Source organism: Oryza sativa, chromosome 2 (assembly GCF_034140825.1).
Source record: "Oryza sativa Japonica Group chromosome 2, ASM3414082v1".
Taxonomy (NCBI): domain Eukaryota; kingdom Viridiplantae; phylum Streptophyta; class Magnoliopsida; order Poales; family Poaceae; genus Oryza; species Oryza sativa.
In genome coordinates, this window is record NC_089036.1 from 24,296,028 (window position 1) to 24,319,297 (window position 23,270).

Genomic DNA, 23,270 nt, shown 5'->3' on the forward strand with positions numbered 1-23,270 from the left:
TCAAATTCATGCACATTGCTAGAGAAGTTACAAAAGGCAGTGAGCATTTACGAATTAAACACTGTTAACGTTCGATCAAAATCTTCAGGGTTCCAGAGCAGAACAATAGTAATAAAAGTGCGTGAAGCGAATTCAGGTAAATCTCAGGCAAAACGTAAGCGTAGTACGTGCTGACGAGTTGGAACTACTCCTATGGTAATGAACTACTCCTAGTTGTATCCCCATCAACTTTGTTTGGACAAAGAGGGAGATAGCACTGTAACATCAAAACTCTCTGCAGCTAGCTAAGATCCTAGCACGAACTATTCCTGAGGAAAATGGGCCAATGGGAGCTCCTCTGATTCGCCACCGATGTCTTGCTGGCCGCCGCCGCCATCCCCGGGATTGTGTTGAGGTTCATGGGGCTCCTCCTCAACGTCGGAGAGGACAGGCTCCTCATCGATGTCGGACAGGATAGGGATAACCGCGGCGCCGGGCTTGAACCGAACCAGTATGACCGTCACGTTGTCCCTCGAGGTCAAGCAATGATCAAGAAGCTTCTCACAAATGGCGCGCAGATTTTCCTCCCCCTGTGTTGGTTGCAAGCAACAAATGGATGAACGGTTACAGGCATGTAGACTTTAGATTTCAATTGCCTAAATACCAACCAGCCAGCCAAGCAGACCCACATATGTGTTTAGAAATGGAGTAAAAAATTACTACTTGATTCAAGAGCGCATGTATGAACTATGAAGGTAGGTTCTTGAAATTTATTCATTCGAAAGGATACTCTTCTATGCATTACTGTCATGACAATCAGAGAAAAATGAGGAAGGTGGACTCACCGAGTGTAATTCCTTGCGTATGAAATCAACCACGTCCTGACTTGACATGTGACCCCTGAAAGGGAAAAAAATGAGTTTAACTTTACTATGAGAATATGAATGAAATTGTCAAAGATGGGGGCTGCATATCAGACAGAAAATATATGGCAGATTGCAATCCTTTATCAATATTAGCAGTGACAAGTTATATACTGTAATTTAGCATAATTCCTACCAGTGTAAATGTTTCAGGGAGTGCCATGGTTCTCGAAGCATGTCCTTACAGTAGAAGTCAGATATACAAGGGGCACGCTGGCCATTTCCAGCTTAGTAAGCATATCAGATACCAAGCCAACAAGTTAAATAATCATCTGAATTCTATGAAAAAATACCTAGTGCAGACCCACAGGGATTGGCAAAAATAATTCAAATCATTCACCATGAGAAAACATAGAGAACTACACATCTAATTTAAATTAAACCAAGTCTTAGAAGAAGCAAGCAAGTTAACTTTAGCTGAACCGATGTGCATACATGGGTATATGAACCTCCTGTGTCAACACTAAATAAGCCTACATACATATGCTATACTGCTATGCATATATCTAAAAATCTGGAGTGGGCATACTCTGCATGATATTTTTTTTTTAAATCGGGAGCAAGCATAACGAAAAGAAATCACATCTATTATTTGTATAGTTGATGGCCCACCAGATGCCGTCAGTTGCTATGACAAGAAATTCAGTATCAGCAGTTATGTCCACCTAACAGAAAAGGAAAGCTATCAGATCAGAACCAGCAAAATTTTTAGTCCTCTAAAAGAACTTAGATATACTTACAATGGTAAACTCAGGATCACATGTCACCATCTGCTGTGAAGCAGGAATATTTTGGTTCTTCTTTAATTCAAAATAACCTGAAATGTAAGTAAGAAGAACGCCAATTACAATTGATGAAATATATGATATACAAACAAGTAAACAACCAGAAAGAAATAAGATTAATAGTATACCAATCGCTCTGGACACATGTAATAGTCCTTGAACACGAGACACACCCCATCCTCGCATGAGTCTTCCATCTGAGCCCATGACAGGAATTCTTTTTACCAATACTCGTCCTCCTGCTCTTAGAATTCTCTCACGTTCACTTCCGACGGTTGGTTTGTGATCAATGGACAAATCAATTGCCTTTGGATGCAACATAAATAGAAAAAAATAGGCATCAAATTAATGCATTAGCTATCCAAGCAATGAGACATTTGACAAGAAAAAAGTCACTATACCTGGCCATTATGTGAAACTACGCAACGAGAATCACCAACATTTCCAACAGTGATCTGATTTCCTCTAATGATTACCACACATGCTGTGCTTCCTTCGTATAACGGCGCCCTGTAAGCCTGCTGAGGGAGCATAAATCCCAACTGAAGTGTAAAACAAACAATTCAATAGTTCCATGAAAGAAAAAGGGTATATAAATATGTGAAATGGCACTGGAGAAAAACAGCGTACAAAAAATAAAGAAATAAATGTAAAAAAGACATTATGAGTCTTTTAAAGTGGCATCTATACTCTATACTCCTATAAAATAGAGTAGTGATGGTGGTGAGTGGTGAATCTATCACCACTGTCATCACTAACTCCCTACTATTTGGAAAAGTAAAAGGACAAGTGGGACCAGATGGTCCACATGTCAGCACCAACTCCCTACTTTTTCATAAAAAGGAAAAAGGACAGTGTGGGGGTGGGGAGGGGGGGCTAGAGGATCCACATGTTTTGGCATAATGGGTTAATAATATTTTTCTTTAATTAAAATCCCGTTGTGTGTATTGCAACACACGGGCAATATGCTAGTATCAGAAAACACTACAATTTTGGGTAGTACGATGACAATCAAAGTGCAAGAACTTAATGAGCTTATGGCTCCAATTCTGTAAAACAAGAACGTGACATAATAACTGCATCAGGTGTGAAATGTAATGATGTACCACTTGGAACTCCAGATCATATCTTGGGAAAGAAAAATATGGACTTCATATCATACATACTCCTGATTTTCTTCAAGATAATAATATGCACTCTATACGAATACGACTAGAAATAAAACTTTGGTTAACTTCTGTGCAGTTGGATGTGTAAAGAACAATCATAAGTTGATATATCACCTCTTCGGAATGCCAGAGGTTAGCACAAACGCCAGTCTTAAGGAACTGGAAACATTCACCATTACCACGGGGATAAAGTGACTCCTTCCATTCATTTGATCGTTGCAAATCATCATCAAGTCTGCGATTAAGAAGGAACACTGATTACATAATTCGTTTTTCCAAGACATATTGCAACTATGATTCTATGAATAAAATGGGTGCAACAATGTCCCCTTTTTTCCACCATAGAAAAATAGGAGTGGACTTATGTAGCACCATATGCAGAGTACATGAAACAATTATCGACAAAATAACCTGGAGCACACAGATGTAATTGCATTGGGCAGATTGTTGAGATAGTTTTCATCCTCGCAAAGCATAGCATGAAATCGTTTTGCACAGTACATTGCTACTTCAGCTCCTGAAGAGAAAAGATTAAAAAAAAAACTCAGTATGGATATTTTCTAAAATAGAGAGTGGATGATGAGTCAACTGCAATCCTGTGTTACTAGAATCTTTGATAGGAAACAGAGCCTATATATGGCAGTTGACATATTGCCATTATGAACAAAAATGGACACTCTCTTTCCTTTTAGGGGATTATGAATTGTACAATATTTTAACTAACGCACGAAGGTCTGTTATGCTAACAGATGAATAGTTGGACATTTGTTGGAAAAAGATGAGAGTGAAGATCAAACCTCCATCGCCATCATAAACACCAAAGAATGATGTGTTCCTTAATGCATCTAGATCTAGTTCAACTGCAAGCTAGATCAATAAGAAAGGAATAAATCAAGCTCAGTGTTTGGCCACAATTACCGGCAAGTTAACACTTTATCTGTAGGATTATGATCCCAACAAAATTGATAAAGGCAGTGCAAGATTACTCACAGCATCTTGCATTGTCGGACAGTATCCTTGCATAGTTGATGAGGCATACTTAACTCTCTGATTCTCTCCATCGTTAGTAAGCTTCGACGTTACTGAACTGCTGGCAGATGCACCCATCGCAAGACTTGCTTTCCTGAAAAAGACTAAAGTGAACACAACGTTGTACAAATCTGTTTAACCAAATATTGTTCAATACTGATCCAAGTCACTACGTCTTAAAAAGAAGAGAGCGTCCAAAATGACAAGCTCTTCCACATTTCAGAACCCAAAAGAACATCCAAAAAGCGTCTCGAAACTAAACACAGTAGCCAGCAGGGCACATGATCATTACAAAGGGGAGAACTATTCACAGGCTAAGATTTCCCTCTGAAATTTCAATAACACCTGCTGCTGGTATTAAGCTACTTTACAGAAATAACGCTTGATACCATAATGGGGAAATTAAAAAATCAATAATAAGGCACCATCGAACCTTGAAACAACTAGATCGGTTGGTCGGCAAAAAACAAAAACTACTTAGGGGGACCTACAACTTACAAGTTACATCTATAAATGGAAATATCTGTTGATATCAAAAGAATCAGAAGTACTTTCATGAAGAAATAAAAAACACCGATAATTACTCATTTACTCTTGCACCGTTTGTTAGCACTCAACAGCAATAAGCGCTGATCAGATAACGATCACCGAGTTTTCCGCACGCACAACGTCTGCAAGAACAAGAGGAATCAACAAAACGTCAAAACCCACATTTGTGAAAGAAGGTGAAAACACCCAAATCACCACATGCAGAAAGAATCTGGAACAACAACATACCATAAGAGGTAAGCAGAATAAAGTGAGAGATGAGAAGATGAAGAACACGTAGAGTTGCCATGCACACATCAATAAAGGCCCAGGAATATCAACGGAAGATGAACTCAAGAAGAACAACACCATTCCGTACCGAGAGGGAGACAAAACGGAGATCACCATGGGGTTGCGGGTGCTCGTTAGCCCCTCCTCCAATCCAACAGATTACCATGATACCATGAGATCCCACGCCAATAGCGAAAGCAACTGCTGAAGAGCACCAAGAAAACAATGTAGAAATGGACGAGTAACATCGAAATGAAGAGGGCAACGTCGATCACCATAGGTTCCGGTGCTCGTCACCCCTCCTCTACCACTTCAAGAAAACTGCAACCAATTTCAAAAGCAGCAGCAGCAGCAGCAAAAGCAAGAAAAACAGATGGAAAAAAGAGCAGGCGAAAACGAAGAGAAGACGGGGACAGAGATCACCATGGCTCTCGGTGCTCGTCACCCTCCCTCCTCGAAGAAGACCACACCAACAACTTCAAAAGCAGCAAAATAACAACACAATCCGATGCAAGAACACGAGATAACATTGGAGAGCAAAGTAGAACCCCCAAAAAATCGTCACACTGCTTGAATCTCGATCAGGAGTAGCAACGGAACAACAAGAACGAGAAGAGCAGCTACCAACAGCGCCACCAACACAGTTACACAATCACATGGCCATGGGAGAAGGTGGAGGAATCTTACGCGTTGTCTTGGAGCAGAGGAAAGCAGATGAGGAGGAGGACGACGAGAGAATGTGAGAGAGATCAAGTCCTCACCTCTCCGCAATTCCGCTGCTCTTTGCAGCGAGTTGTTGCGATTCGCGAAGCAAAAGCGCAAATGCAAAGGCAGCACCAACTTCGCACAGGAAGGCTGCGTGGACGCATCACCTCCGTTGGATCGGATATACGTGGCAGCAGCGCCTGATCCGACGGTGCTGCTCGTGCTCCCCCTTCGCAACGCCTTGGCCGTCAGATGGTGTCCACGTGTGCGGTCCGATGCAGAGGCCGGTGAGGATTCCTCCGCTCCCGCCGCCGCCGCCGAGCGGTTTCTCTTCGCCGTAGCCGCCGCATTGGTCCTCGCGCCGCCGTCCCGGTCGAGAGGACCACGTGGACTTCCGCTGATGCTGATGCTGCTCCTCCCCGGTCGGAGGAGCTACGAGGCGCTACGCTGAGGTCCACGGCGCGCGGGATAACTTCTTTCATTGATTGAAGGGCTTGTGATGGCTTACTACAAGAGTTAAAAAGGTGGGCAACAAGAAGGCGGTCACCAGCTGCAACTAATAGGATGGCTACTTGACGAGGGCAAAAGCGCAATAGCACTGAAACCCAAGGCAAAGACCTATTACAAGCAGCCGCCCCTGGCATTACCGGGAGGATGCCTAGCCGGGGTTCGAAAGGACTCTGAACCGCCGTCGCCGCCCCCCACCCCGCGCTCGCCGTCGTCGTCGTCGGCTAGCTCCACTCCTTCGTCCTCTGCTACGGCTGCCCCCCTGACCACAGCCTCCCTCCTCGCCGGGCTTGCCGCCCGAGCACCGCGCCACTGCCATGCCGGATAGGGAGCGCGCGGCAGGGCGGCGTATAGATGCGGAGCTAGAGGGCGCGCGCGGAGAGCAGGAGGATGAGCCACCGGCGCAGGAGAAGGAAGCCGAGCCGCGGCCATGGCGGCGGCGGTTGGAATGGGCGAAGAAAATGGGCTCTCACGTGGGCTGTACAAATCTACCCAATGTGAATGGGCCAGAATTTTCCGGCCCATAAAAGCAAAAGCTTTTATATGGAGTTTAATGAAATATAAGAAGAGGGGTAAAGCATATGTCATTAGCAGTTTAATGAAATAGTCATGTACTAAAAAAATGAAAAAGCACGAGCACAGTATTGATGTTTAAGTATGCTTTAATCAGTTTAAACAAGTTGTCAGTCACGCACTATGATTTATTACTGTTGGGAAGTTGGTTCAATGACAAACTGTCTATCCAACAAAATTGTGATTAAGGGACTACGGGTTATTAGTGCTTCTATGGGCTATTAGAGTTGAAGCATTATCTTGATGGCAATTGCTTAGGAAGAAGTTAACCACTAACAGCACATATATCACGTAGCTAGAGCTAGCTAGCTATTTTTTTTTAGAAAAAAAAAACAAGATTGATCATATTGATCCGGCTTTTACAAGAAAGCCAAAGACATTCACAGCAGTTCAGAATCAAACAACGAAAAAAATAAAAAATACTTCCTCCGTTTCACAATGTAAAACTTTCTAGCATTGCCCACATTCATTTAGATGTTAATGAATCTAGATATATGTATGTGTCTTAGATTCATTAACATATACTCCCTCCGTTTCGAAATGTTTGACACCGTTGACTTTTTAGCACATGTTTGACCGTTCGTCTTATTCAAATTTTTTTGTGAAATATGTAAAATTATATGCCTACATAAAAATATATTTAACAATGAATCAAATGATAGGAAAAGAATTAATAATTACTTAAATTTTTTGAATAAGACAAACGGTCAAACATGTGCTAAAAAGTCAACGGTGTCAAACATTTCGAAACGGAGGGAGTATATATATATGGCCAATGCTAGAAAGCCTTACATTGTGAAACGGATGGAGTAACAGATTCTATCAGGACGCATAGACACTAAAACTACTGGGGTTTCCAATATCTGAAGAAACATCAGGGCCCGAGGACATTCCACTTTCACCTCCTAACCACAAAGCATCAAAACACTTCCAGAAACACTTAGACAGAGAACCTGAAAAAGATTACAGTCATCACAGCTAATCTTCAAGACATGCATGCAGATGGCTAGAGAAGTCATGAAAGGCAGTGATCATGCATTTACGAATCAAGTATCGTTAATTCGATCAAAATCTTCAGGAATGAATACAGAGCAGAACAATAACAGACGTGCGTGAAGCGAATCCAAGTGTGCTCCCAGGCAATAATAATAATAATAATAAATAACGTGATCAGGAGGCAACACGAGGACTACTAACTAAGGTCTAGGAACTAATCCTGTTCTATTCTCGATCAAAACTCTGTGCAACTAGCTAAAGATTCTTTGCACGAACTAGCTAAGGCTGGCCAAACAGCAGCGCCAGTGCTTCTCCGTCAAGCGCGTCATCGAGGTCGAGTTGCTGCTCGCCACCGCCCTCTGGGTTGTGCTGATGTTGCTCAGCCACGGCGGCGCCGCCGGCGACTTCGTCGGAGCCCTCCTGGATGTCGGGCAGAACAGGGATCGGCTGGCCGGTGCCGCCGGCGACTTCGTCGGAGACCTGCTGGATGTTGGGCAGGACAGGGATCGGCTGGTCGGCGCCGCCGGCGACTTCGTCGGAGCCCTCCTGGATGTTGGGCAGGGCAGGGATCGGCTGGTCGGCGCCTGGCTTGAACTGGACCAGTATGGCCGTCGCGTTGTTCCTCGATTCCAGGCAATTCTCGACGAGCTTCTCGCAAGTGGTGTGTAGAGTTTCCTCCCCCTGTGCGATTACAATTTACAGGCATATGTCAGATGCAACGGGAATAACAGTTCTACCAACAGATGAATGAACTTCGTTACTCCTGTAGCTGTTGATCATATATAGCTCGGTAATTGGTAATTGAATGTTAGATTGCCTTCAGCTCCATCAAATCAAAAGGAGAAAGGAAAGTAAAATAATTGCAGCTTTAACATAAACTTCATAGACGATATGGAATGAAAGGATCAATAAAAGAATTTTCCAAGGAGAAAGCAAAAATGTGGGCGAACATAGCTACTTAGTCGTCCAAGACTTAAACCAAACCTTTTCGCCGGAAGACTTAAAACCAAACTTGAATAGCACTGTTTCTTACCAGTGTTGTTGTATTTGGAGCTATGTTCTTGTTTGTGGCTAATTGGCTATCCTCTGTAAAGCATTCTCTTTTCTTTCCCTGATTTATCAAACTTTGACAGAGCTCTTGCCTTCGCTAAAAGAACAAAAGAAAAAAAAAGAAAAAGAATGCACTGCAAACATCCTATGATCTTCATATGTAGACTTTAGATTTCAATTGCCTGTCATCCAAGCAGATCGCATGCACATATGTGTTTAAAATCAGAGTAAACATTTCTTGATTTAAGAACACATATATGTAGGTAACTACTAGAACTTGATTCATTAGAAAAAAAATGCATAGCTGTCATAACATGTAGAGAAAATGAGGACTCACCGAGTTTAATTTCTCATGTACGAAATCAACCACATCCTGACTTGACATGTGATCCCTGAAAGGGAAAAATGTGTTTAAGTCTACTATGAGAATTTGAATGGAACTGTAAAAAAATAACAGGAGAGAAAATAAATTTGCCAATGAGAAATGTGCATCAGATCGTGAAAATATGTGGCAGATTGCAATCCTTTATCAATAGTACTAGCACTGATACAAGATATATCCTGCAACTTAGCAGAATTCCTACCAGCGTAAATGTTCCATGAAGTGAGATGGTTCTTGAAGAATGCTCTGGCAGTATAAATAAGGGGACCGGTAGCCATTTCCAACATACTAAGCCTATCAGACACTGAGCCATCAAGTAAAATAACTATCTGAATATTATGAAACACAGCTAGTGTAGGGATCGGCAGGTCTTCCTCTTTTCAGTAGATTCAACCTCTCCAGGGATAGCATTTAACTCAGAAAAAGAACGCAATATTCTTGGCCACGAAAAAACATACGTAACTACACATGGTGGTGAAATAGATTAGATACCAGTCCAGGCTACATCCAATTTAAATTAAACCAAAATGTACAAACTCTTGTGAAAAAAATAATACTGTCCTAGAAGAAAGAAGCAAGCTAGTAAGTCAACTGTCACTGACTGGATATACTCTGCATGAAGACCTACCAGATGCCGTCACTTGCTATGACAAGAAATTCAGTATCACCAGTTATTTTCGCCTAACAAAAAATCCCATCAGATCAGACCCAGCAAAACAAATTTATAGTCCTCTAAAAGAACTTGGTTTACACTTACAACACGAATGTCAGGAAAATGTGTCACCATTTGATATTGAGGACGATAAACTATGTTCTTATATGCAAAATCACCTGAAATGGTAGTGAGGAAAATGCCAGCTACAATACAATAGATTTTAGTAAGAACTACCAAAAGGAAATAAGATTAAATTATACCAAGTGCTCTGGACGTGGATAGCTTTCCTTCAATACAATATGGACCCCACTGTTCCCTGATTTCCCCTCCTGAGTCTTTTGCAGGAAATTTTTCCCTCCATACTTGTCCTCCTACTCTTAGAATTCTCTGACGTTCAAGTGGAACGTTTGGTTTGTGATCAGTGGATAAATCAATTGCCTTTTAATGCAATGAAAAATACAGAAAACAGAATAATTAGGCACAGATTTAATGCATTAGCCATTAGGTATGACAGAATGAAGAAATGAGGCATTTGACAAGGAAAAAGTTACTACACCTGACCATTCTTTGAAAGCACGCAACGGGAATCGCCAACATTTCCAACAGTGATCTGATTTCCTCTAATGATTACCACACATGCTGTGCTTCCTTCATATGACGGCAGCTTGTAAGAAACTGCCTGGGGGGACAAAAATACCAACTGAAGTGTAATACAAAGAATTCAACAGATCCTTGAAATAAAAAGACTATAAAAAGCTGTGAAATGACTCTAGCAAAAAAAATGACATTCATAAAAGAAGGAATGCACAAAAGACATGATGAGCCCAGTATAGTGACATATAAAAAAAAACATAATTCGGGTAGTAGTATAAGTGGATAACAACCACAGTGCAGCAATAACTTAACAAGCTTTTGGATTCTGACTCTGTAAAACAGGCACTTGACATAATGACTGGGTATCTTGAAACAGATAAATACAGACTTCATACGCACACTATATGACTAGAAATAAATCTTTGATTAACTTCTGTGCAGTAGGATGTGTAAAGAACAATCATAAGTTGATATATCACCTCTGAGGAACGCCACACGTTAGCACAACTGCCAGTACTGAGGAACTGGAAACAGTCACTAGACTCGCTACTCGACTCACTACTACGATGGGGATAAAGTGACGCCCTCCATACATTTGGTGCTTCCAATTCATCATCAAGTCTGCAGTTAAGAAGGAACACTGATTACATAATTCATTGTTTGCTTGTCCAACAAACGAAACTAGATTTTTCAAGACATTGCAACTATGAAGACAATGGGTACAACGATGTCCCACTCTTTTTTCCACAAAGGAAAAGGGAGTGAACTTATGTAGCGCAATATGCAGAGTACATGGAACAAATATCTATAAAAAAAACCTGGAGCACACAGATGTAATTGCATAGGACAGATTGTTGAGAAAGCTTTCTTCCTCGCGAAGCATAACATGAAATCGTTTTGCACAGTACATTGCTACTTCAGCTCCTGAATAGAAAAGGTAAAAAAACTCAGTTTGGTCATCTTATAAGATAGAGAGTGAAGCATAAATAAAATAAAATCCTGTGGTCCTAAAATCTTTAATAGGAAACAGACCTTATAGATATCAGTCGACATATTGCTATTGTGTACACAAATGCACACTATCTTTACATTTTAGAGTATTGTGAATTCTATGATATTTTAACCAATGCATGAAGGTATGTTATGCTAACAGATGAATTGTTTGACATTTGTTAGAAAAGATGAGAATGAAGATCAAACCTCCATGGCCATCGTACACACCAAAGAACGATGTGCTCTTTAACGCATCTAGATCTAGTTCAACTGCAAGCTAGATAATAAGAAAGGTACAAATCAAGCTAGTGTTTGACCACAATCACTTGCAATGACACCTTTTTTTTTCTGTAGGGCTATGAGCGCAGTAAAATTGATAAAAGGAGTGTTTGATTACTCACAGCATCTTGCATGCTCATACGCAATCCTTGCATAGCTGATGAGGCATACTTAACTCTGTCATTCTCTCCTTCATTAGTAACCTTCGATGTTAATGGACGTTTGGTACTGGTCGATGCACCCATGGCAGAACTTGCTTTCCTAGCAAAGACCAAAGAGTACTGTGAACAACAGTGTACATATGTTTAACCAAACATTGTTCAATACTGATCCAGGTCGATCACTACGTCTTGAAAAGAATGGATTATCAAAATGGCAAGCTTCTCAACATTTGAGAACCCAAAACACATCTAAAAGTTTGTGTCAAGAACAAATGCAGCAGTCTGCAGTGCACATGATCATTAGAAGGGGAGAAATATTAAATTCACAGGCTAAGATCCCCCTCTCAAATTTCAATAATATCTGCTACGGGGTTTCACACCATACACAGGGGAAGTGAAACATCAATAAATGTTACACCCAACAGCAAGAAAACGGACGTACAGGTAGCGCCATTGAGTAAGAGATCAATGGGTTTCCCCCGTGCGCAGCAGCATCGTCAAGAATTTTCCGCATGCACAGCATCACAAAAATTAACGAGAACAAGAGCAATCAAAAGAGCGTCAAAACCCACAGTTGTAGAAAAAAGGGAAGAACACCCACATGCAGAAAGAATCTGGAACAGCAACATACCAAAAGAAGTAAGCAGAGATACACGAGACGAGCAGAGATATCACATCATCGAGCTGCCATGTGTACATCAATAACGCCAGGAAAAGCAGCACGAAAAAGGCATTGATAGAACCGGGATGATGAACTCACGAACTGATGAACACTATCCAGTTGCAAGAAGGGGCGCAAATACAGATCACCATGGGGGTCGTAGTGCTCGTTAGGATCTCCTCGAACAGAGCACAGACCAACTGAAACAGAAACAAACAACTAAAGCAATCTCCAAGCAAAGGAGACAACATAGATCACCATAGGTCTTGGTGCTCGTCACCTCCAAGCAATCTGCCACCAACGTCGAAATCAGCAGGAACAGCAACAACAAGCGCAAGCAAGACAGAAGAAAAGAGGGGGACAGAGATCACCATGGCTCTCGGTGCTCGTCACCCTCCTCGAAGAAAACCACCAACAAACATCAAAAGCAACAGCAACAACATCAACACAAACACCCGCTGTTCGATCACTCATTTACCCACTACTCGATCAAATAACTTCACAGAATCACAACAAAAACGAACGATACAGAACGAGAAGAAGAACAGCGCGGCTAGCAACAGCACCACCACCAACACAAACACACCGGCCATGGAAGAAGTGAAGGAATCTCACGCGTTTCTTGGAGCAGAGGAAAGCAGAGGAGGAGGAGAGTGTGGGAGAGAGATCAAAATCAAGTCCTCACCTCTCCGCAATTCCGCTGCTCTTGCGGAAGCAAAAAGCGTGGGTGCGCAGAGCCCTGCATGCATTGCAAGATGCTGTTTTCTTCTACCTGGCCACATCTCATCCGTTAGATCGGCTCTACGTGGCTTGCTTGCTCCTGATCCGACGGTCGAGGAGCACCCGTCGCGCAGCTCGTGCCCCTGGGCCCCGCTCGCGCTGCCTTGGCCGTCCGATGGGTGCCACGTGTGCGGACCGATGCGGAGCACGCGGCGGCGTAGGCCGGCCGGCGACGGGGAGGGGAAGAGGGGATTCCTCCGCTCCGCCGCCGCCGCCGACGCCGCGGCGGCGGCTCTCGCTTCCCGCGCGGCTTCTCTTCGCCGTAGGCGCTGCATTTGGTCCGCGCCGCCGTCGTCATCGGATAGCTCCGTACCTTCGTCTTCCGCTCCGGCTGCCGCTCGGCTCTAGCTTAGCCCGCTCTCCACCCCCTGCTCCTCGATCGGTCCTCGCGGCCTTTGGCGCCCGAGCCGTGCAAGGCAGCACGCGGTTGGGGAGCATAGAGATGCGGGGCTAGAGGGCGCGTGGAGCAGGAGGACGAGCCACCGGCGCAGAAGAAGGAAGGGACCCCGGCCATGGCGGCGACGGCGGTGCAACAGCAGCAGCACGCTCGGCGTGGGAGGTGGAGCGGCGGCGGTTGGTATGGGCCGTAATTTCCATCTCCATGCATATCCATATCCCTACGGGCTCTCAAGGAAAAGAAGAAGATGGGTCTCCCATGGGCTGGAAAATTTCGGCCATAGATCCCTTTGGGCTTTGGCTATCCCAGGGGAAAAGTCTGATTTATCCTCCTTTAATTATTGTGGCAGTACAAATTGCCCCCTTAATTGAAAAATCAAACAGTCTTCACCTTTTACTTTTTAATACCAAAGGAATTACTCCCTAATAGACTCCAGAGCGGTTTTGGCCCTACGTGGTACACACGTGACAATCAAGTCAGCATAAAAAATATAGATAAGGGTAGGACCCACGTGGTGACCAAGAGAAGAGGCAGAATTGATAAGTAGGCCCTATCTTTTTTTTATGCTGACTGGACTGCTATGTGTCCGCTACGTAGGAAAAAACACTCCGGAGTTGGGCAAGGGGTAATTCGTCTAATATAAAAAGTTCAGGATGATGAATGTTTTGAATTGAGGGGGGTAATTCGTACTACCACAATACTTCAAGGGGTAATCGGACTTTTTCCTTTCGTAGGTCGCCGATATTTTTCTTCCATAGAACGTCCAATATAAGTCCCTTAAAATATAAGCAAAACCGAGAATAACAACTTCCTCAACTATAAATATATAAGTTTAATTTGCCTCTCCATGTGGTTTGGACATCGGCTTTGTCCTACGCAACGCATGTTGACCTAATCTTTATCCTACATGGCATCTACATAATATTATAGTAATAAAAAGAAACAATGGGATGCACCTGCCTCATCTCATCTTCTTCATTATCTCTCCACTCTTTTTCATCTCTCCCCTCTTTCTCCTCTCACACTTCCGGTAGAAGTAGAGACTAGAGAGGCCGGGAAGGAGGTAGTGACGGCGCGGAGCTGATGCTGGGGAGGGCATTGGCGGCTCCTCCCCTCTTCTCTCCCAATATCGGGGCGCCAGAGCCATCAGAGGCAGGGGGCGCAGATAGCAGAAGGCTGTTGCCCTGACAAGAAGCGAAAGGTGCTTGGGGTTGATGGACACATGCCTCTTTCCTGTCGCTAGCTGAGGTAACCCATCGGGAATTTCTTGATTCTCTGACTCAGTGCTAGCCTTCGTCTTCTCCAATGGCGGCAATGGCAAGGTAGGGACAATGCTGGCCGGATCATATTCTCCCTATGCTAGCCATCTCCCTGTTCCCTCCGCGTCCTCCTAGACCACCACCATAGCGTGGGGGAGAGGGGAGAAAAGGCTGCGATGAACCAACGGTGGGAAGGGGGAGGTCGCTGATGGACCATGTCACTCAACAACTTCACTATCCGACCCCCTTTGAGGCCACCTTCTTTCTCACCTTAGCCGTCCCACGTCAACTTCGGCGCTCCCACCGCCCACTCCATCTACTACCACGACGACCTCGTCTAGGAGTCAGACATAGCGTATAGGGCTAACTTCTTAGTGGAGGCCGCGCTTGGCACCATCCTCGTCGCCACTGACAAGCCTATGTTTGTCGCCTCCACCATTGCGGCGCACTACTAGTAGCAAGCATGGCGAATTGAATCTGATATGTTATTATACCCGGTTTTACAGTTGAGAGATATAAATCAAATCTGACCTATATACGAGGGAATCAATTTGTACCTTTTCCTTTTCTTCCAAACAATCTCTGGTTGTAACAACAGCATGGAGAGTTCAGTGAAGTATATATATTGAGCAAAAGCAACACACATCTAACATTGTAAAATAATTGATGGGATTAATGACAAGTGCTAATTCAGATCATCTCCAGTTGAATATTGCTTCCAAAGATTCCAAGTGTGCGAGATGAATATTAATGTTCAATAATGAAACGCGTGCCGGGAAGAGCAGTACTCCCCGTAGTATGTTTCGCAGCAGGCATGCATATGAACATTATTGACGTATTCTATTGAACCAGCTGACCTTTCTTCGCGAAATCCTATCATTATATACCTGCCACTTGACCCCCAAAATGTATGCCACATTGTAACTATCCCGTCGTTTTTCTCGTGGCAACGTGTCGAGTGTGTGGCTGAGCTTAATTAAAGCCGTTGTCGTGCATACTGTTATGTTACTGAGGAACTAAACACCAAAGACGCATACTGCCATATAGTGGTACTATATATTTTCACTGTCAACTGACAGGGTTGATGCTTAAGCAACTCATGCTTAATTTTCCTCTCTAAATTTGCAGTAGTTTTCTCTCATATTACCATGAGGAGCTCAGGAGCCTAGCATGTCGCTGACAGTTTCACAGCTTGGAGTAGAGCTGGGGCGTGCACCACTTGAAGAACTTGCCGGTGGGGAGGTCGCCGGGCGGGAGCAGCGCGAGGCCGGCGGCGACGCGGCCGGCCTCCTCGGCGGTGCGGGTGCCCCAGCCGCGGGTCATGTCGGTGCGCGTGAACCCGGGGCAGAAGCAGTTGACGGCGACGCGGTCGCCGCCTCGGGCGAGGCGGGCGGCGAGGACGCGCGAGTAGGCGTTGAGCGCGAGCTTGGACACCGCGTAGTCCGTCCACACCGCCGGCCACCCGCGCCCCGGCGCCGACCACGTCCCGTCCTTCACCTCGGCCAGGAACCGCGACGCCATCCGCTCGATCTTCCCCTCCGTCAGCGACGCCTCGTCCAGCAGCATGCTCCGCAGCGACGGGTCCCTCACCTTCTGCACCATGCCCCCAAAAAAAAAAACGCTGATTATTAATTCAACAATGTTTTACTCTCGCGTATAACAACATGGAGTAAAATACTATTCCCTCGATTTCATAATGTAAGATATCGTTTGGATTCATTAGCATATATATGAATATATGCAATACTAGAAAGTCAAACGGAGGAAGTAATGATTTCTGAAACTTGCAAATGTCACTATAACTCACTACTGTAAGATGCACGTGGTTTTGCTGTCTTGTTAATTCTCATTACTGCCATGATGTAACAATCTATCTTTGAGCTATTATGATTACCTAATTCATAGTACTGAGTAACATGTGACTGGTGTTTGTTGAGAATTCAGATGACTTTGGAGCTCAGACAGTTACGTGGATAGAGAGTACTCCCTCCGTCCCAAAAAAAAAAGACAAACTATGGGTTTCCGTGTCCAATTTTAACTGTCCGTCTTATATGAATTTTTTTTATAATTCATATTTTCATTGTTGTTAGATGATAAAACATGATTAATATTTTATACGTGGCTTGTCTTTTTAATTTTTTTCATAATTTTTTCAAATAAGACGGACGGTCAATCGTTAGGCACGGAAACCAAGGTTTGTCTTTTTTTGGGACGGAGGGAGTAGGTACTTCATTTTTCATCCATCCTATACCTACCAATACAAACACCAAAAAACTAAAACACCTCTTCTTTCTTTAATCTCAATACAAATATTCCTCACTTTATCTACTCTTAATGTCCCAATACAATTATTCCTCACTTTATCTATTTACAGTATAATGATTACTTAAAAATATATTTATTTTAGGATAAATGGGATAAGTCAAAAATGAACTTATATATAAGGTGGAGGGAGTAATAGACAGGGCACGACTGATATCATGTGCAACGACAGAGACTCTTGAATAACCTTATCATCTGAAATAGTCTAGTGCGTTCAAACTTTGAAGTCCATGGGCCATGGCATCTCAATCAGCTGACGAGCTCAGAGGATGGTTTGATTAGGCCCACTCAGGAAATAAACAAAGTTTTAAGTCAACACCAGCAAGGCAGCAATGTGAACTCACTACTCGGCAGCCGGCAGGTGTGAAGTTTCAAGAGTGCCTCACAAAGTGATAATTGTAGTACTGCAGGCGTCAGAGAAGCTGTAGGGGCAAGATTTGCTTGCGAACTCACTATTCAGCCTTTTCAGACAATTAACGTAGCCTGAATATTACGTGCAGTCAAGAGTGTTAGGTCCCCATTTTTTTCCTCGGAAACACAGTGTGCGGCCATTGCCGGTGAGAATCAAAAGGTCAATTAGCAAGGGAGGCCACTATCATCTATACAAAATTTCTCTCCTATGGGATGAAATATGTGTAACTTACTGACTCCATAAAGGTCACTAAATGGCACTAGTAATTCGCTTGAAATTAGAATGCCATGAACCATTAAATTGATGATCACTTACATTTAGGAGGCCAAGCTGGGAGCTGATGTTCAGGATCCTGCTGTTGGCAGCCGATCGCCGGAAAAGCGGCAGGAGCGCCTCGATGAGCATCTTGGCCCCGTAGAAGTTGGTCCTGAGCACCGTCTCAGCGTGCTCCACCGAATTGGTGTCGATCTCGTTGAACGAAACGGCAGCGTTGTTCACCTGCAAATGTAAAGCAGACGGCAAAGAGTTCAACATTAGATCCGGCAAACCTACAGAGATAGCAAAACCACAAAGAAAAATGTGCACATCTGAAGTAGTTACGACACCGGCCAATTTCAGTAGTGGCAATTGGCAAACACTTGCTTTCAGTGGAGCTTTTGGCTAGAGTTCTAGAGTTAGAAACCGCACTAGAATAGTGCTTTCCGTAAGGCATAAGCTAACGATGTAGTTTATGGCAGAGAAGATGTAAATGGAATTCGACCAGATCAGCCCTCGAAGAAAGTCAGAGAGTAGTTCTCTTTCAGTAAAAAAGAAATTCAGAAAGTAGTTGGGCAGAGTGGATCACGCAGACGAAATTGATCTAAGTGGTTACCGTGATTATGATACACGTACAGACCGTGTCTCTGCCGTAGTACTTTAACATCAAGCACTACGTACCTGCTCTGTTCATGACTGCAACAACCTACATAGAGCAATTTTACGGTCCTTTAGAAGGTATCATGAGGTACTATTTTTTCTATTATAAATTTGATACCTCTTAATATCTAGGTACTATTATGAGGTACCAAATTTTACACTAAATTTTAGTAACTCATGGTATCTCCTTAATGACCGTAGAATTGCTCACCTACATATGGTTGTTTGTTAGCAATGACGTGCAAGCTTTTCTTGCGTATTTCAAGAAATAAAAATTTAGCCAAGTTGTTACGGACAGATTGTGTTCTTGTTTTGCATGATCGAGTTAATTAGGTGCGCTTGTCGAGCTTTGTCTGGTCGATCTTGGATAAGAAATAGAGCTGAATATATATTTTCAAACACGCGAATCTTCCTTTATATTTTCTTGACGTCAACGTAAACATATAACTAAGACCTACAACAGCTAGGCATCTACAATAATTTAGTGTGAATTAGTGTAATGACTTGGATTCTAATCTCTCTTTTTTTAAAAAAACTTGGATACCATTTAATCAATGTAGCAACTGCCACAGCTTAGCTTGCAATCTAGCTTATTATATCGTTTAGACTTCAGAGAACAGCTCCATCTGCAGTACTGTTCCATCGTCATGGAATGGAAGACATGGGCTTCCTAATAGTTTTTATCAGCTTTACGTAGAATACTTGCATTGGCCCGCATGGAAAAGATGTATAACCAATCTAGATAGATCAGCACTGGATCTTTTCTCTTGTTAATTCGAGTGTGCTAGTTTTAAAATTGGATCGTGTATCATGCGGATCCAAGCCTGGTCGATGCTTAAATATTATTAGCTTAAATCAAATCCTAGCCAGACATGGAAGCATGTACGTATTTGTATATATATGCGTAATGACAGCATGAGGACTAGTTCTTTATACTTCTTTATATTGTTTATGTTTGACCTGGTCGTCCTGGTGTGCTACTGAACTAATCAAGAGGCTTAAACACAGCTAATTCATGTACTTTGCATTTAGATAATTATGTGTTAATCTATTTCTTAAGAAGAGGAGGCCAAAAACTACTATATATCACGCTACTCGAGGAAAAAAAAGATAAATATCTACATCATTTGTTGGTCAGTATTGTAATAGTGTATATTGACCAATATAGTTTTTTTTATAAGAACTAAAATTGTATTTATAAAATAGACGAAATAGTTCTATAGCAGATCATGCAATAATTTTGCTTTCAAATAATTTTAATCTGACTCTACGGAAAACTGTACTGGAATTTCAGCTACGGCTAGCTTAGCTTGCTACTAGTACTTAATTAAGTGCCTTGAAAGGCCATTAAATCTTAATAGAAAAAAATGTTGCCTTGGCTCATTATACTTCAGCTTCTGGTGAAAAAATTGCTGCATTATTAGCTCGTCATACAAAAGGGCAAACTATTCTTCACCTAAGAAAAATCTGCGCTGTGCACATATGCAAGTAAGGGAAATTGACCGCAATTTTTAGAATACTCCCACAAAAGTCAACAGTGGCCAGTATTATGCAATCGAAAATCCAAATAACAAGTGAATGATGACGCCACCTGACTGCCTAAGTTGGTCGGTCTCCGAACGAGAGAAGAAAACTGGACCTTAATCAGGACAGCGACGGCATATATGCAAATGCAAAATGGTGATGCAATTATCAAAACAATCAAGAGCGTGATATACTACGTAATATCAAGTCAACATCAATGACCATGACTTGGACCAGCTTCGTGCTCTCGTCACGATCTATTTTATAAAAATTTTTTATATCCTGCGACATATAAAAGGGGAACACATCCCATCCGAAGAGCTAACGGCGACATTGACTACACAACAACAGTGTCAGATGGATCACACTCTAGCAACCAGGAAGCTGGCCAATTTTGCTTTACCGTTCTATGAATTCACATTCACTATTGCTGCAGTGTGAGTTAACTCGATAGGTGTGGAGTGTGGTGGCAAGCAAAACTAGCCAGGCTTTCGTTGCCTGTCACATACTTTGGCAAGTAAAGCACGTTACTTTTGATCCTAATTAAAGTGTAACGCGCGCACACACAAAAAGTGTGTAGCTTAGGCAGCCACACTCTGGAAAGAACGGGTAAAAGTCAGGGTGGGATGTAAATTTTGATTTTGAATTTTTACCAGGTGAAATGGCTAGGAGAATGATACGTATAGCCGATCAATTATACAGATAGGTTGGTTGGTACATGCATGATTGACTGGTTGGTGCCAATAATACACTGCCACAGCCTACAATTTTCAGGTTATTTTGAAATCTATCGATCATTCTATCTATGCATCGATCCGCAAATTTGAAAGATGAAACATCGTAGCTAGAGGAAACCGACAACGAAAAGCGGGTAGCGGATGGATCTGAAGGATGGATGGACTCACCAGGATGTCGAGGCCGCCGAGTTCGTCGCGGAGCCAGGAGGCGAAGGCGGCGACGGAGGCCGGATCGGAGACGTCGAGGCGGCGGAACCGGACGGAGCGGAGGCCCCTCGCGCGGAGCGCCGCCGCGGCCGCCTCCCCGCGCGCCCCGTCCCGCGCCGTCAGCACCACGGCCAGCCCTTGCTCCGCCAGCCGCGCCGCCAGCGCGTGCCCGATCCCGCGGTTCGCCCCCGTCACCACCGCCACCGTCTCCCCCGTCCACCACGCCCTGCGCGCATGCCCCCCGCGAGCGAAAACATTTCTCGATCTCATCAGCGCGCGCGCCGCAATAATCAAATTCAAATCGTACAACATGGGGATCGATTTGCTAGGGCTTACTCGGGAGGAGGCGTCGCCTCCTTGGAGCTCGACAAGTCCATCAATGGCGGAGAGGTGCTTGGCGCTTGGGAGTGGGAGTGGGGGTGAGAGCGAGGGGGACGGGAAGCGGAGGCCGGAGGGCACGGGTATATATAAGGGGACGGCAAGGCCACCCCGGCGGCTTGGACTTTAGACGCGGGGGCAGCGGAGAAGCGAGGGGAGGTTGCTTTGAAATTCGTGCGGGGGCAAACGTGGGGTAGGGGGGAATGGGGGGATTAGTTGCGGTCCATCGAGGCCGCGAGGCGGGTCAACCTGCAGGCAGCAACGACGGAGTGCACTGTGGTGACTAAGTTAGCCGTATGAACGGACATCTCGCCAGTGGCATGCAGGCCCGTGCGATTAATTTAACGTCAGAACTCCTTGTTACACGCACAACACGTACGTACGCGCGCTAAAGGCATCTTTATATCCATTTGGAATGATAAATGGTAAATAGACAGCAAGTGGAGGAGCGGACGGCCCCCTATCGTCCACGCGCGGGCGACCGGGGGCGAAACCCTAACACTCGGCCGCCGCCACCCTCTCCTCCTCTCCCCCGCCTCGCCGCCGCCGGAGCGCGCCGCCGGAAACTGCGCGGCCCGCCGGGATGGCAGCGGCGGGGCCACAACCCCGGCGACAGCCTGTCTCCGGCACGAGGAGGTGACACGGCGCGCTGGGAAGGCCGAGCGGCGGTGCGGCGCGTGACGGCGACGTCTGGCGCGTGTGGCGGCGGCAGGTGGCGCGGGAGATGCGGGTGACGACGCGGCTGGCCGACGGTGAGGCTGGCGGCTGACGAATGCCACCGGCATGCTTGGTGGTGGCGGCGTCGGGCGAGGAGCCGGGGCGGCTCTGCGGCGCCGGCGCCCAGTGCTGATGGTGGAGGTGGTTGGCTGCGCCCGTCGGTGAGGTAGCTCCGGGGTGCTCGGTCGTCGGCTCGTCGCCTCGTCGGAGGGTCAGTGAATCGGGGCAGTGCGGCATTCTTCGACGGTCGTATGCGATTTGGTTCAGTGTGTAGGAGAGGATAGGGAACCGTAGGCGAAAGCCTTGCCATGTCTTATGGCCGGCTTGACGATGGCGACGCCTTCGGCGCCGTTCCCCTCCTTTGAGGCATCGTTACGACGTGTTCCCTCTTCTTCTTTTACCACTGTGCTCCGGGTGAAAACCTTGCCCTGTTCCGGGCAAGCGGCAATGGTGATTCACATCGTGTCTCTGTTAGGAGTGACGTTTGGAGAACCTTTCATGCACATGCCCGATCGTGGAATTGGCGTTAGCTCCGTGGCTTCTACCTTCACACTGACGCTCAATAGGTCGGGAATGTTCGGCGAGGCCTTTGCCTTATTGGATCTGCTTCTTGCTTTGTAGCAGGCGGCCAACGGCCTTGTTTGTTTCTGCTAGGTGGAGTCGGAGCTGCTTTGTTGATGGGGTGTGATGAAGCTTGGCAACGATAACACGTTGCAATCTCTCTCTAGGTGTGTTGGTGCCAACAACAAGCAGGAAGCGGTGATACGGTGGATTTGGTTGATGTTCGCCATGGGAAGTCGAAGCTGTTTGGTCGTTTCTGTGATGAGCTTGGCAACGACGACACAAGTTTGCCGTGAAGTCGGAGCTGGTTTGCTTTGGCAAGCTTGGCAACGATAACATGCTTTCAAGTGAAGGTCGGAGCTGCTACGTCGCTTTTGCGCAAGCTTGGCAATGATGACTCGTGTTTGGGCTCCGTCGATGGTCTATTTTGAGTGGGTTGTAGCGTTGAGTTGTTGTGCGTGCTGTGAACTTGTTCGGCCGACAACAATAGCATCCTTTGTTTTCTTTTTCTTGTAACTCGTCTAGGTTTTTACTCCTGCTTATTGAAAATATAATTGGCAGCCTCTGCCTGCCGGTTTAGTTTCAAAAATAAATGGTAAATGGTAAAAGTTTTAGTGGTAAAAAATTTAGCATGGAGTTGGTGTATAGATGCATCCTAAAGTTTTACCAATTTAGCATTAAAAAGAGAGAGCGCGTGGTCCCGGAGCATTTTTTTGGCAAAATTTGCTACCCTATACTAGTAAATGATAAATGCCAAATTACCAACTTTTGCTACTAGTGTTTAGGTCCGAAATGGCAAGC

General features: G+C 44.6%; 3 protein-coding genes across 3 annotated transcripts; all 3 read right to left on the reverse strand.

Annotated features, from left to right (window-relative positions):
• Positions 1-1,382: 1,382 nt before the first annotated feature.
• LOC107275609 (probable protein phosphatase 2C 21) lies at positions 1,383-4,045 on the reverse strand. Its single transcript, XM_026023494.2, has 8 exons — positions 3,847-4,045; positions 3,654-3,723; positions 3,268-3,373; positions 2,971-3,091; positions 2,089-2,205; positions 1,816-1,993; positions 1,643-1,719; positions 1,383-1,567 (listed from the first exon to the last, which is right to left on the reverse strand). Exons 1-8 carry the CDS (start codon positions 3,961-3,963, stop codon positions 1,451-1,453), a joined length of 903 nt encoding a protein of 300 aa, XP_025879279.2. The 5' UTR covers positions 3,964-4,045; the 3' UTR covers positions 1,383-1,450.
• A 3,572-nt stretch (positions 4,046-7,617) lies between these two features.
• Positions 7,618-9,013, reverse strand: LOC107276249 (putative protein phosphatase 2C 22). The gene is made up of 2 exons (XM_015769463.3): positions 8,873-9,013; positions 7,618-8,166 (listed from the first exon to the last, which is right to left on the reverse strand). Exons 1-2 carry the CDS (start codon positions 8,918-8,920, stop codon positions 7,765-7,767), a joined length of 450 nt encoding a protein of 149 aa, XP_015624949.2. The 5' UTR covers positions 8,921-9,013; the 3' UTR covers positions 7,618-7,764.
• A 6,644-nt stretch (positions 9,014-15,657) lies between these two features.
• Positions 15,658-21,249, reverse strand: LOC4329932 ((+)-neomenthol dehydrogenase). Its single transcript, XM_015768339.3, has 4 exons — positions 21,150-21,249; positions 20,775-21,039; positions 17,746-17,928; positions 15,658-16,289 (listed from the first exon to the last, which is right to left on the reverse strand). The coding sequence occupies exons 1-4, from the start codon at positions 21,188-21,190 to the stop codon at positions 15,882-15,884; spliced, it is 897 nt and encodes a 298-aa protein (XP_015623825.1). The 5' UTR covers positions 21,191-21,249; the 3' UTR covers positions 15,658-15,881.
• Between the last annotated feature and the right edge of the window lie 2,021 nt (positions 21,250-23,270).

Excerpts from the sequence above, each read along its gene's own strand:
- LOC107275609 (XM_026023494.2), bottom strand. The coding sequence starts at position 3,963 with ATGGGTGCATCTGCCAGCAGTTCAGTAACGTCGAAGCTTACTAACGAT. Across the intron at positions 3,724-3,846 it reads GTCCGACAATGCAAGATGCT|CTTGCAGTTGAACTAGATCT; the intron begins GTGAGTAATCTT and ends TTATTGATCTAG. Across the intron at positions 1,568-1,642 it reads GTGATCCTGAGTTTACCATT|GTGGACATAACTGCTGATAC; the intron begins GTAAGTATATCT and ends CTTTTCTGTTAG.
- LOC107276249 (XM_015769463.3), bottom strand. The coding sequence starts at position 8,920 with ATGTCAAGTCAGGATGTGGTTGATTTCGTACATGAGAAATTAAACTCG. Across the intron at positions 8,167-8,872 it reads TACATGAGAAATTAAACTCG|GGGGAGGAAACTCTACACAC; the intron begins GTGAGTCCTCAT and ends GTAATCGCACAG.
- LOC4329932 (XM_015768339.3), bottom strand. The coding sequence starts at position 21,190 with ATGGACTTGTCGAGCTCCAAGGAGGCGACGCCTCCTCCCGA. Across the intron at positions 21,040-21,149 it reads GAGGCGACGCCTCCTCCCGA|GGCGTGGTGGACGGGGGAGA; the intron begins GTAAGCCCTAGC and ends GCATGCGCGCAG. Across the intron at positions 16,290-17,745 it reads CCCAGCTTGGCCTCCTAAAT|AAGGTGAGGGACCCGTCGCT; the intron begins GTAAGTGATCAT and ends GGCATGGTGCAG.